The 15,206-nt window shown below is 34.3% G+C and overlaps 1 protein-coding gene across 1 annotated transcript; it reads left to right on the top strand.

The window, feature by feature from the left end:
* The first annotated feature begins 4,963 nt into the window (after positions 1 to 4,963).
* Positions 4,964 to 6,070, top strand: foxg1d (forkhead box G1d). The gene has a single exon (XM_060892023.1). It carries the CDS (start codon positions 4,964 to 4,966, stop codon positions 6,026 to 6,028), a length of 1,065 nt encoding a protein of 354 aa, XP_060748006.1. The 3' UTR covers positions 6,029 to 6,070.
* The last annotated feature ends 9,136 nt before the right edge of the window (positions 6,071 to 15,206 follow it).

Here is a 15,206-nt window from a genome sequence, read left to right as displayed (position 1 = left end):
TACATAGGAAACTAAATTTTACCCAAATCTCCTTTCATTCATTCACTGTTAAAGAAATGAATCAGGATAAGTTTACGTGCTGAAAGTTTGTGTGCAACTCAAACACAATACATTACCAGAAAAGATTCTAAATGCTATTTGAGGTGTCTATAGTAAACACTCAGAACTTAACAATGATTATTGGTTTTAAGTATTTCTGATTATACATTTTCTACTATGGGAAATATGTTCAGAGAAAATTACAGAATGGAAAAAGCTGTTTGAGTTATTTTGTCTGACAGAGCAGATAGGAGATGTACAAACTCTGCATGTTGGGCATGGGAGGTGTTCTTGATGGTACCACTTGCCTGCTGCAAGCAACACGATTAGATACCAGCTGAGCAGCTGTGTTCGAGTGATGTGTTGGGTGGTTTTCTACCTGTTGCACCATACTATGATGCAGTTTGTATGTGTTCTTTCTTTGGAACAGCAATAGATGTTCAGTATGGCCCGAGGAACAAAGTCTCTTCAGAAAGTACAAGCACTGCCTTGGCTTTTTTGATGAAAGATGAGGTGCTGAGGTCATAAATTTAATAAAGACATGTGGTGTGTCTGGCTCGTCAATGACGTCTTGTAGACCATGATGAGAGATAAAGGTTGTTATTGGCACACTATGTTACCATGACATTATTCATTTATTTACATATTTATTATATTGATTAGAGTTCAGAAATGATGCATCATAAAATTAAGATATTCATTCACTTTAGATATCGTTGGTCTTTCTCATGTACAGTACTTTGTATCAGCCAAAAAAGGTACCAAACTCAGGAAAGTCCTAAGCCCATAACTGTTCAGACAACACAGATGGCATCTTTAAGGAATTCTGTTGTGTTCACATTGATGGGTGAATTTAATATATCAGAAAGACTAAAGGGGGGCATGGTGGCTTAGCGGTTAGCACGTTCGCCTCACACCTCCAGGGATGGGGGTTCGATTCGCGCCTATGCCTTGTGTGTGGATTTTGCATGTTCTCCCCGTGCCTCGGGGGTTTCCTCCAGTTTCCTCCCCCGGTCCAAAGACATGCATGGTAGGTTGATTGGCATCTCTGGAAAATTGTCCGTAGTGTGTGATTGCGTGAGTGAATGAGAGTGTGTGTGTGTGCCCTGTGATGGGTTGGCACTCCGTCCAGGGTGTATCCTGCCTTGATGCCTGATGACGCCTGAGATAGGCACAGGCTCTCCGTGACCTGAGGTAGTTCGGATAAGCGGTAGAAGATGAGTGAGAGAGAAAGACTAAAGTAGACCTCTTAACAGAATGTTTGGGAGGAGGAGTTAATGTGATGTGATGAATCTCATACAATATCTTATTTTAGCACAAGGTTGAAAAACATACAAGAATGGTGCACTGTTCTTAACTGTTTCTATTTGAAAAACCTCTTCAGGTGCACAGGTTTGTTTCTGCCTAGGGTATTTGTCATCTCACACAGAGAGCAAGGCTACCAGAACATTCTACGCAATATGAACAGAAACGTAAACTGTGGGCAAGCCCTTTGAAAGCAGAAAAATATGGCAGGAACAGTTAAGTGAATGATTACAAAGAACCTTGCTATTCACCTTAACAGATATGTGTTGCGTTAGTTTAATTTGCACATTATTTTATTATTAAACAGTCCCTTGCTTAGTTTTTGTTTTTCTTCAATTCATTTGAGAGAACAAGAGAAAAATCTCAGACCTGATAAACTGTGTAATATATATATATGAAATGCACACCATTTACAGTATTGCACTGTTAATTTTGAAGATAAGCTATTATTTTGTTGTGTTTATCAATAATACACTGAGAAAATATATACTCTTAATATATGCTCATAATTACATTTCCAAGTTAACTTTTTTTTTTTTTTTTTTTACTGTATGCTATATCCCAATTAAATGGACTCATTTTAGAACAAGTTCATCAGTGTAGAAAAGCTATTGAAAATCCGCCACCACAACGATGATGAAGTGGCGGATTTTCAATAGCTTTTCTACACTGATGAACTTGTTCTAAAATGATTCTCTAAAATGAGAATTAGCATCCTGGCCCTACCTCATTAAAAAATCTTTCACTATGCTAAAGTAAACAAAACCTTGTATTTCAGAGGCTTCTGCTTTAATTTTCCTCTAAACATACAAACTCCTGCTGCTTTGGTGTGTGTGTGTGTGTGTGTGTGTGTGTGTGTGTGTGTGGTGGGGTTTCTATGCTAATGTGAGGTAGACTAGGATCAAATCAAGTCAAATTCTAGCTAATTTCTTGCTAATGACAATTTTTTTTTAGAAAACTTCAAATCCTTGCTCATTTTTATACTTTAGTATATTCAATAGTAGCAACATTTGTTTCACTTCACAAGACTTTTAGATAGCTACTTCCACTTTTGAATAAAATTGAAACGTTATCTAAACTTAATTTTATATACCTAATGGTATTATTTCTGGGGATGGGGTTCAAGTGCCTGAACTCGCTGCAGTGACAGACATCGTCCTGCGGGGGGCAGTGTTTAACAGATGACGGTCAGATCACTATGGACACGTTGTATATATAATGTGTATATGCAATAATGTGTAAGCATGTCTAGAAACCAGAAGAAAATCCATGTCAAATTAAGCTCATTTGGAAAGAAGACTCTATATGCAAGCTATATAAAAATTGTGTTGATAATTTACCACATTAAAGAAATATCCAATTCCAATATCCATTTCTAGCACTGCAATCAAATTATTATTTTTTTTTACAGGTCCTTAAGATTATTTAGTGTGTTAGGTTTCACAAATAAAAGAAATAGTCAAATGTGTTAAATAGTTCTAAATTATTTCAGAAATTCTTATTTAAATTCTACTTCATTTTATTTGTTTAGCATTGCTAACAATGGGCATTGTTGCAAAGCAGCTTTAGATGAATATAAAAATTCCGAATATAAATGATAAAGTTTCAAATTAAAATTGTAATTTATCCATAATGAGCAAGAATGAGGTGATGCTAGGAAGAAACCTTGATAGGGTCAAAAGGAAACTCATCCTTATCTTGGTGACCTTGGAGAGTGCAATTATTGTTATTATTATTATTATTATTATTATTATTATTATTATTATTATTATTATTATTATTATTATTATTATTGTTATTATTATTATTGTTATTATTATGATTAGTGTTTTTATTATTATTATTATTATTATTATTATTGTTGTTGTTATTATTGTTATTATTATTATTAATAATTTCCCTTCTATAACTGTACACTATATACTTATATGTATTGTATAATGCTTTTTTTCTTAAAAAAAGGAAAGAAAAGAAAACCCTCATAAATGTTTGCACTCACATGCATGCATCATTTTAATTTTCCTAAAATGCATTTTGATTTGATTGGTTTATTTTTTTTGGTCTTAGATTTACAAATAACTTACACGCATGCATGTTATGTAAATAAACCGGAGGACATTCATCTGCCCCAGTTTGTGTTGCAACTCTATTGTGATATACTGTTTAGTCCTGTAGTAAGCAATCAGAGACATGGATAATATTTTGACACACTTTCTCGCTCTGCACCATCCACAATTTCCTCCACAATGTTTAGTGCAAAGAACTGTAATGTCTTTGATAGACCATGCCTGTGCTAGGCTTGACTTTGAAGCAATGTGCTTGTCATCGCTGAGACATGTTTATGATTCTGTTTGCAGGTGATGATATAGAAACCCTTCAGGGTTTTAAAAGAGGTTATTCCATGCTGCATTCCTGCCAGGATATGTTGTAGGGACTGATGTTTGTAAAAATCTTCCATTCACCAGGGCATACTATACAGCAATGCCAACTACTGACAATAGATAAGAAACATGGAGACCTATTGTACAAGAGTTAAGAATGATTCCCCCCTTAATCCTTAATGTAATTTGCAAGATGATCATTTTGGTGTACCCTCAACTGATACTTTATTAATAACAAAAGCATATGTGGATTTCACAAAATTACTCAATATAAATTCACGATTTGCTAATGTTGAGTTTGTAATGCCATTTTAAAGATCAGGAGAAATCCAGAAACTGGTAGTAAAGACTTTAAAAGACACCAGAAATAACACTTAACACCCCCCCCCCCCCCCATGTTATTACTTAAATTAATTGATTTATTAATTCTAATAAATGACAATAAATTATATTAAAATGATGTGTGTGTGTTTGTGTGTATAATAATAATAAATAATTACAAATTAATTAATTAATTATTAAAAACATTTTGTAAATAAACTGAATTAGATTATTTGTTTATAACTGTAACTTAAAATCTTAAAATCTCCAAGATTTCTTATTACACATCACTGTGAGGTAGAAGATATCTCAAGTTGTTGATACAGCATTTAACAGAAATATATTGCTTACAGCTGCACATAACACTATCTCTCTCTCTCTCTCTCTCTCTCTCTCTCTCTCTCACACACACACACACACACACACACACAGACACACACATGCACACACAAAAACACAGACACACACACAAACATAGACACACACTCACACACACATCCCACGTTTGTCAGTTTCCCAAAATTTTTAGACATTTCTATTCTTCTGAGGGCATTTGGTTCCCATCAAAATATAATCTCTCTTCTCTTACACACAAAGACAACAGACAGAGATGGATTTTTATATGTATTTGGCTATAGAGTTATACTGGGGTTCATTCTTCATTCATATTAGCACACTTTACCTGTGCATATTTACTTCACAACATGTCACAAAAGAAAAGCGATGCAGGACCGAATACTGGAAATATCAGTGTCAAACTCCTCCCCCGGTGATGTCGTGAAAAATCAGATCCACCTTCAATTACTGCTGTCCATATTTTTGGTGCTTCTTCTGCAAGGTCTTCTCTGAGAAGTCATGAGAGTTATACCCTGATCCGATCTCCTCTTTAAAAAAAACAAAACCGTGTAAAAAATAGTATGGGGGATCAGAAGGAAGTGACCATGGTCCAGAGATCCACTTCATTCAGCATCAAGAGTCTGCTGCTCCCGTCTAAATGCGAGGCACGTCCAGCGGAGCTGTGCGAGAAAAGCGCGTTTTCAGCAGGATCTGATTCAGAAAAACCAAGAGATCAGACAAGAGACATGGAGCAAACGGAAAAGTCAAAAAAGGCGGATGATAAAGTGAGTGATAAAGGGGAATCCGGTAAAACCGGCAAACTCGACAAGCCTCCGTTCAGCTACAACGCACTGATTATGATGGCCATCCGCCAGAGTCCTGAGAAGCGACTCACCCTGAACGGCATCTACGAGTTCATCATGCAGAACTTTCCGTATTACCGGGAGCATAAACAAGGATGGCAGAACTCCATCCGGCACAACCTGAGCCTAAACAAATGCTTTGTTAAAGTCCCAAGGCATTACGATGACCCTGGGAAAGGGAACTACTGGATGCTGGATCCTTCAAGTGACGAGGTGTTTATAGGAGGGACGACTGGAAAACTCCGCCGGCGTTCAGCTACTTCACGAGGCAAGCTGGCCATGAAGCGGGGTCTGCGATTCGCACCGCTCGGGTTTGGAATAAACGACAGATCGAGCAATCCTCTGTACTGGCAAATCTCCCCCTTTTTATCCTTACAGCCTCCGTCTTACAACGCCCCAGCATCCGGATTTCTAAATCACGGCCATGCTTATGGTTCACTCATCCCCGGAGTGGATCAGCTTGGAAACGGTGAGCTTGCGCGGCCCATTCTCAGCTCCTCCGGTGGTCCTCTTGGTTTCACGAACACTTATGGGATGAGTTCGTCTCCGGTCGGGTTAATACAGAGTCAGCATAGTTATTTAGGAAGCCCGCAGCAGCGGCAGCAGCCCGCACCCCTGCACCAAAGCGCGTCACCGTTCGGCGTCTCCGCCACTTCGGCGCGATCGCTGATCTCGGACACTCTCAGAGCCACGTTACCTTCTTTCAGCCCCGTAGGATCAAGCGACTTCCACGGAGTTTTGTCTCAGCACAAAAGGGGCCTTCCTCATTCATATTTAAACTGATAACTGCGCAATTTTGTAGGAATTATAACGAAATTACGCACACGCCAGACTCCACCGAGGTCCTGGAGTTTTCCCCTAACCAAAAAATGTCTGAATTGTTTCTGAAACTGAACTTCAGCTCCAAAAATGACCATTCAAGCAAAATGCGCAGGAAAAACAAAGAAGGATCCCAAAGTTTTAACCTTTCAATCACGGACTGTTTGCATTTTTTTAACCTTTGTGCCAAGACTGTATCTAGATTTGCCAAAGGTAAATTCTATATCGCATATGTTATTTATATCATGTTCAAATAATTCTAACACTTTTAAGTTGTTCCATTGAGGTCTTATATTTATGTAAAATTGTATTTAAATTTCAATGATTAAATCGTTGTATTAACCTGGCATTATAAGGCATCCTATGAAAATATAAATTATTTATGTAAATATGACTTGTGGCCTTAGTCGATTTTTTTGTAGAATAACAACAGCAACAACTGAGATTTGATATATAAAGAGATATATATAAAATATATAAAAATATATATAAAAATTAGAAACCCTGAATTTGTTTAGTTGTTGTTATTAAACAGTATTAGACATTTGTATATATTGGGTTATAGTTTTATGCAAATCTAGACCTACAATTTAGTTTAATGACTTAAATGCCTATAAATTCTCAATTTATTTCATATTAAAAAAGACAAATGAGCCAAGATATTGGCCAATTCTATAAACATACATGGGATAATCACTGACTTGTTAACAATGGTGTTAATTCTACCTTACAGTTGTAAAGGAAAACTGAGAACTTTATTAGGAACATTACACTAATACTGGATTGGGCCTTTCTTTACTCTCAAAACAGGATCAATTCATCAAGGCATGGATTTCACAAGATTTTGAAAATATTGCTTTGAGATTATGGTCCATGTTGACAAGTCAAGGTGCACTTTCTTGCTGCGAATCTCCTGTTCTACCACTACACCATAGGTGTTCTATTAGATTCATGTCTGGTGACTGAAGGCTATTGAAGAACACTGAACTCATTGCCATGTTCATAAAACCGGCTCTAGGTGACATTGGCTTTATGATATGGTGCATTATCATATTGGAAGTAGTGGTTAGAAAATGGGAAAATTGTGGCAAAGAATGCAGATAGGCAGTAACAATAATAATGTGGCATTCAAGTGATAATTAAAGTGATATTAACAAGCCCAATAAGTGCCATAAAGGCATGCTGCACATTATTGCACCACCTCCATCAGTCTGGACTTTTGACACAAAGTAGTTTGGGCTCATGGATTCGTGCTTTTAGTGCCAAATTCTGTCTATACTGTACCATCTGTGTGCCTTAGCAGAAATTGAGATTAATCAGAGCAAGCTTTCCAGTTTTTTCCAGTCTTCAGCAATTCGATTTCGGTGAACCTGTACCCACGGCAGCCTTCGCTGACAGAAGTCTTCTGTACAGCGTTCGACATGTTGTCCATTATGCTTATTGAGCAACACAATTATAATGAGTAATTATCTGAATCACTGTAGCTTTTCCATAAGCTCAAATCAGTCTGCCATTCTCTGCTGATCTCTGTCATCAACAAGGAATTTTCAGCTGCAGAACTGCTGCTAACTGGATTTTAGACTAACTGGACTAATTCTTTTAATTACACAATTAAGTAAACTCTAAAAACGATTGTGTGTGAAAATCCCAGAATATCAGCAGTTATAGAAATACTAAAACTAGCCCAACACCAACAGTCATGTGCCCGGTCAGATTTACACAGATCTATTTTTTTCTATTCTGATGCTGTGCATGATTTTCTACACTGCAAGGCTGCAACTTGATTAAATAATTGCTGGAATGAATAGGTGTACAGGTGCTTCTAGTAAAGTGAGAAGTAAATATTTTAGTAAAAAGAGAATACCCGTATTTGTTCCTATAATTACAATGTCTGTTTTTAACCACTACCTAGGCATTCATGTATATTACAGATCTTTTATTAACATTGTCACAAGTATACATACTGCATTTTATTGATTTAAAGACCTAAATTCAGGAAATTCACAAATGAATCAAGTGCAACAAATTAGCTCGGTATTTTAATAGAAAAAGTCACTAATCTCTCAGTTAGATTTAAATAAGCACTAGTATTCATTAAGCTAACCTATTAGGTAACAATTAGGTAACAACAAAAACAATAGTAGTCTACAACCGGGACCTCTATTTTTTTGTGAGGACCAATTCAAAAGTTAAATTCTATTTCTAAACCTTTCTATTTATTATTTAGATATAAAATAGAATAGTTGGATTGTGGAACATTTTTTTTACTTTTGTAAAATTGTTCAACTAATAAGACTGGGTTAAAACTAGGCTAGTTTTTCACAGTCCCTCTGTACTGCTTGTTGGTTACATGCTAGCTCATGTTCATCTCAAGACAAACAGAATGTCAACAGAGAAGCTTTCACTATCATGGATATTTTGTTCGTGTGACATATTTTATGGGTTTCTAATTTAGTAGTCTATATTAAACTATCTATTAATACAGGCTATAAATGCTTAAGCCTTAATTTAAATCAATGCCAGTCAAGACTTTAATAATCCTTTGTTTTGGGATTTAGTGTCTTTTTCCATTGAGGAGTGCGTTAATAATTTCCCATGTGGGTTCATAATTCAGTTAAAACATGCATTTATGTGTCTGTTTTCTGTGATAAAAATGGCAAAGCTTCCATTTACTCAAATGAGAAATTATCATGCAAATTGTGTTATATATTTATAAATTGTAGTTCAAATAAATCTTTTTCTAAACAACAATTACAACAACTGATAAAATCTTATAAAACAGTGGAACAAAATGAAACCCAACCTCTGCTTCTCAAAAAAAACAAAAAAAACTATTATGCTTACATACAATTGTCACGCATAAAATATAGTAAATATAGTGCATAATTAATAATCTGAATACATTTGTAATATAACATTTTTAATATTATTTATTTCAGTGATAATTGAGTAAAAAAGTAAAACTACAGTTTGCAGTTGATCTTTTGCACTGACTCTGCAAAAAAGTTAGATACTTAAATACCTAAAGTACTCAATGGAGAAAATGAAACAATTGTTCTAATTAAATTTTAATTAAAATTAATATCTTTTAATTATCCAATAGTTTATCGTAATAAAAGTTTTGGAAGCTTTCAGACAAAACAAAACAAAACAAAACAAAACAAAACAAAACAAAACAAAACAAAACAAAACAAAACAGATCTAGGAAGCAAGCTGTAATTTAATTAAGAATAAAATGTTCACTAACTTAACTGTAATAAAATATAGACATTGTGAACAAACACGTGAAATGTTGAAATGTGCTCACAAGCGTCCTTTGTATGAGGAGGGATGTCAGGAAAGTGTCTGTTGTATAATTTATGTGTAGAATTACTCTCACTATAGAATGAAAGGGTGCTTTTGAACCTTTAAAAATACAGATATGACAGGTTTCTTTTGGGCTGGTCTTAGTTCAGAAGACTCAATTTAATTGAAATCGGGTATAGTGAAAAATGTAAGCAACGTCTTCTACTGGAAACAATTAACACACATCTTAAAATCCACTGGCAAACAAAATATAAATGAAATATTTCCAAATCTAAAAATTTGTGATGTGTGTATTGTGGCTGCTATTATTATTATTATTATTATTATTATTATTATTATTATTATTATTATTATTATTATTATTATTATTATTGTTATCTAAATAATTGTCTAAATAGGAATATGTTCTAAGTAAAGCAACAGAAAATATACCAATGGAATACAAATACGTTTAAGAACATACACACACGCACACGCACACACACACACACACATACACAACCGACACACACACACACACAAATGGAAACTTAAGGATAACCATCATAATAAAGCAGTTCTTAACTAAGTTTAAACCGGCCTCTATATGTAAGGCGGAGATTTTTATTTTGTTCTGGTATAGTGAACAGTTTAATAAGCACAGGCGGGTGTAGTGTAGTGTGTTCAGTGGAAGAGCTGCAGGGTTTCCGGGTCGCTCCTGAACTTGTGTTACTATGTGCTGAGTTTCTACATCACATCGCACGTCAGCTTAGGTTTTCTCCCACAAATGTGCTGGTAGGATTGGATTGTCTAAATTGCCCCTAGTTATGAATGTTTGTGTGTAATACTAAAATTATTTCTGCCCTTCCGTCAAAAAAGGTGGAAAGTACCTTTTATCAGGAATTGATTAATATGTGGTTAATAATTATTGTTAATCCAATATATATATATATATATATATATATATATATATATATATATATATATATATATATATATATACACACACACACACACACACACACACATATATATATATATATTGGATTAACAATAATTATTAACCACACATTTTGTCACATCTCCTACAATGAAGTTTACAATAAAATGTAAGTGCTAAAGTGTTTTCTAGTTGTTTTTTTTATTGTGTAGGTCATATAAAACAGTGCAAAACGTGTTTCAGATGTGAACTGTGCTTTTCATTCCAAACGGATTTTTTTGGGAGACATTCTCATACAAAGAATAATATTCTCACCAATTCTACACTTTACTCGAACCACTAAGCTTGTGATCTGTTAAATAAGAAAAACTGTACATCTGTACCCTATCGTTTTATTTTAATAAAAAAAATCTAAATCTAATCTAATTTAATTTAGTAAAATAAAAAAAAAAAAACTTAAAAATCCTCTAAGAAAACCTTTTTTTCCTTCTCATTTCGATCATTTAAACATGAATTCAGTATTTTGGCAAATAAAGAAATAAAGAAATATGCTAATTTTTATTTAAAACGCATTTATCTGTACTATGAAATCCACACAATAGCCAAAAAAAACCCCAAAAACAAACAAACAGGGGCAATAAATGAATCAATAAATAAGGCTAAAGATTTTTTCTTTAATATGTTCCATCAAATGTTTATTTTTCTTGTTTTTTTTTGTGATGTGATGCATCTCTGATTATTTACTTAAAATAACATTATTCAATTTCTATTTGTATTTCTGTTTATATAGAAAGTGTGTCTGGAGCTAATACGGAACACTGATTAATAGAAAGCGTAGTGTATAAGACAAAAATAAATACATAGTTTTCTGTACACCAAACCTGTAGTAGGCAACTTTTATCCCCATCATGAAAATAATATCAACAACAACAACAGCATTATTATTATTATTATTATTATTATTATTATTATTATTATTAGTAGTAGTAGTAGTAGTAGTAGTAGTAGTAGTAGTATGATTATGATAATGATGATTATTATTTTTTATCATACTTCTTCTTCTTCTTCTTCTTCTTCTTCTTCTTATTATTATTATTATTATTATTATTATTATTATTATTATTTTTACTAGTAGTAGTAGTTGTAGTAGTAAAAAATAAAGAAATAATAAGCTCCACGAGCTCGTGCATTCGGTGGAGAGTCGGTTCTCTGAGTCGGTTCTTCTAGGTGAATATTTATTATAAATAGTTTATTTATTATTATTATTATTATTATTATTATTATTATTATTATTATTATTATTATTATTAATTCTTCTTCATTTTCTTTTTCTTCTTATTATTATTATCATCATCATCAGTAAAAAATAAATAAATAATAAGTTCGTGCATTCGGTGGAGAGTCGGTTCTCTGAGTCGGTTCTTTTAAGTGAACGTTGAGAGCCGAATCGCATATGTCACCTGTTTTTTCTCTTTCTTTCTTTATTTCTTTTGTGTAGGCAATGTCGTCTCTCATTCATCTGGTCATTCATCTTCAGTAACCGTGTCCCCTGAAACCTGTTTTCAACATCCGAGCTTTTCCACTTGTTTTTCTCAAACTGTGTATACAGTTCAAACATTTACAGTCTAGGTTTTACCAAAAAAGTATGTGAACCTCTGCGCTAACAAGCACATCAATTCGAGGTAAATTGAAGTCAGGAACTAAAAAGGCACATAACGTCTGGTTACTCACAGTGTCTGCTCTACTTAAGAAATAAGTGTTGATGTGAACCAACACATTTCAGAGGACTCGACTGAGCAGGAGTCATGCTTTTGGATGCTATAGGCTGCATCTGGGCCTGGACATCTTGCAATGATTGAGGGAACAATGAATTCAAAATTGTATCAAGCAAGTTTACAGGATATTGTCAGGGTAGTGCTTGGTCACCTGAAGCGTAATAGAAGCTGCACTGACCTAAAACACATAAGTAGATCTACATTAAATTATTTTATAGTGAGCAATATGAGACCCCAGCTAACATTTTTTGGTTCCCAGAACTTGCACTGTTAAGGTTTGTTTTTTTTTGTTGGTTAGCTATGACAGTTTTCTTTACAGAAATAGAATGTTGTTTTTAAGGTTTTCAGGACATTTCCCTAATGCCCCCATAACCTCAGTTTTCCCAATTTATTTTACATATTAAAATATTCATGCATAATTAATGTATATAATCCTACACTATGAAAGCACCTGGTTTGCAATTTTGTATAATCCCAGACCTTTTCTGATGTTATTGCATGACTTAAGGAAGACTCATCCTGCATCCTACATCCAATTGAACTGAAATAATTATTGAACTGAAATAGATCGGTGTACAGAGAAAACATCTCAAATTCCTCCTCACAGTGCAGATCAGCTACAGGAAATGGTTAGTGCAGGTTATTCTGTTATTAAATAAAAAGATTCAAAACATTGAGTCAGTTGAGGCAGAATGTGTTTGTTCATAATTATGTTTATTATATTCATTTGTATTTAAATGAAAATCAGGTCACATAATTACAGTAGAAATTCAGATAAACACTGTTGTCACGTAGTAGATAAAACCAAAAAGGAAGGAAGAAGTTTCTCCTCAGAAACATGCTTTTTTATTTGGATTTTCCTTATTATAAACATTTTCAATTAGAACATACCAGAAATCTCACATTCTTAATTTCTTCAAGTAATGGAGGCTTTTATTATATGTCAGATCATTTGATTTGATTTTAGTTTCCCTCAGCTCACAAAAACTTTCCTCAGAGTGCCATCATGGACACAGTGGCCTTAAGTGACCCTGTGCCCTCAGTGTGCTCGATGACTTGTAAACTAATCGGTCTAAGGACACTTGCCTTTGTGTCACTGTGACCCCTGCTATAGCTCAGGTGAAGAGGTTAAGCAAACCGAGACAGTAATCCTGCCGTTCTGATGATGCATTCAGGGGTAAATCCACAATACTTTCATCTTTAAGTACTTCAGTGGAAATGAGATCAGCAAATCTTGTGCAAACTTTATAGGAACTCAAATGAGCAAGTGCAATTCATCGAATTCACAAGAATTTCACTAGAAGGCTGCCTATTTATAAGTAGGTACATTTATATATTTTAGCTTTTTTGTTAATAATCTGTTTTTCTATTAATAATCTTCCTGTTAATAATTTTTCTGTTGATAATCGTTTATAATTAATGGGTTCATTAATGGAAGCCTAATTTGTGAGCTACCACATTCTGTGCAAGTCTACATGGGTTACCCTCTGGTTTTCTGGTTTCCTTCCACCTTCCCAAAACATACCTAAGAATTGATCAAAATAACTGTGAATTAGTGTGGGGCGTATGATCATTGTACCCTGAAATAGACATTGAACACTTAATATTTAACTCATCCATGTTTGGTATTGCTTACCCTCCACAGGTCATTAGGAACCTGGAGTGTATACCAGGGGACTTGAGGTGCAAGGCAGGGGGAAGGATGCTTGACCTATCAGAGAGCACAATCACACATACATGCACAATACAGACAATTTAAAGATGCCAGTCAACCTACAGTGGAAGAACATGCAAACTCTGCTCACAGGGCAGAGGCAGGAATAAATAAAAGGCAAATGTGCTAACCACTAAACCACCATGCCCCCTGAACAATAAATAAATAAATATCTATCTATCTATCTATCTATCTATCTATATATATATATATGTATATGTATATATATATATATATATATATATATATATATATATATATATATATATATATATATATACATACACACACCGTATAAACCTTATCTTATCTTCTATCTTCTAGCTCATAGTAGATGATTTTAGACACAGCTCAATAGCATCCAATCTTATTCCCATACGGTTAGTATGGCTGCAGGTTTTCATTATAACCAAGCAGCAGCACACTTAATACAACTCATCAGTTGTTTGAAGACCAAGACTAATTGATTAAACAAGTGGAATCATGTGTGGCTGCTCCTGCTTGGTTTGAATGAAAACCTGCAGCCCTTGAAGAAGAAGATTGGGAAAATCATGCCTTCCGTACAAATTAGCAATCATTTGAAAACATGAAACATGAACATGAAGCTAAACGTAATATCATATCTTATCACAGGAAACCTGAAGTTAAGGAGTAAAATAGCAAAGGAATTAAATACAAAGGTTTTAGCAAAATGATTAGATAGGAGATTATTTATTGAGCTCCTGAACTGTTGATTACTGTGCTATATAATAAAAAATAAAGATATAGTACATATTTATAATGAAATTTCAGCTTTTCACCTTGTCAGAAGTTTCATCCTCTATTCCTGGAGAGACAGAACATATGACCAGAACCAGTAGAAAATCTTTAAAGCAATTAAAATTATAATGAAAAGAGAAGTGTGGGGTAAATGGTGTCATCCAAAACAATCAAACTGATCAGAATTGTGTCAGCTTTGTTATTATATGGTATTTGTTTGGAGATTTAATGTGAGTTAAGCTACAGTACATTTACACATACTGGAACTTGTAATAGGAAGGGACCTGAGTAATAGGGACCCCGTAGAAGGGACCTGAGGTCATTTATTTTTAATAAGAGCTGGCAAGTTTTGATGATGTGAGCAGCTAGAAACAGTAACTAGATGTGGACGTGTCCAGCATTGTGGTGAAACGTTAATAGATCAATATAGATCATATAGATCAACTTGGTGCCACAACTACTACTCTAAGTCAGTAGAGTACACACAGCTTCTCTTTCATCATTGATGAGATGATGCATATAAACAATATATACAAATACTAAATCTTCCTGCAGAATATTTAGTAGCAAGAAAACCGATTTGTGGTCAAGTGGAATGCTAGATGCTCAACCTACGGATAAACTTTGTTACTATGGTAACCACCCACTTCATAATACAGCGACTGAAGG

Source organism: Tachysurus vachellii, chromosome 2 (assembly GCF_030014155.1).
Source record: "Tachysurus vachellii isolate PV-2020 chromosome 2, HZAU_Pvac_v1, whole genome shotgun sequence".
Taxonomy (NCBI): Eukaryota; Metazoa; Chordata; class Actinopteri; order Siluriformes; family Bagridae; genus Tachysurus; species Tachysurus vachellii.
This window is presented reverse-complemented; position numbering and strand designations above follow the sequence as displayed.

What these genes read in the sequence shown, in the direction of transcription:
- foxg1d (XM_060892023.1), top strand. Translation starts at nt 4,964, where the DNA reads ATGGGGGATCAGAAGGAAGTGACCATGGTCCAGAGATCCACTTCATTC.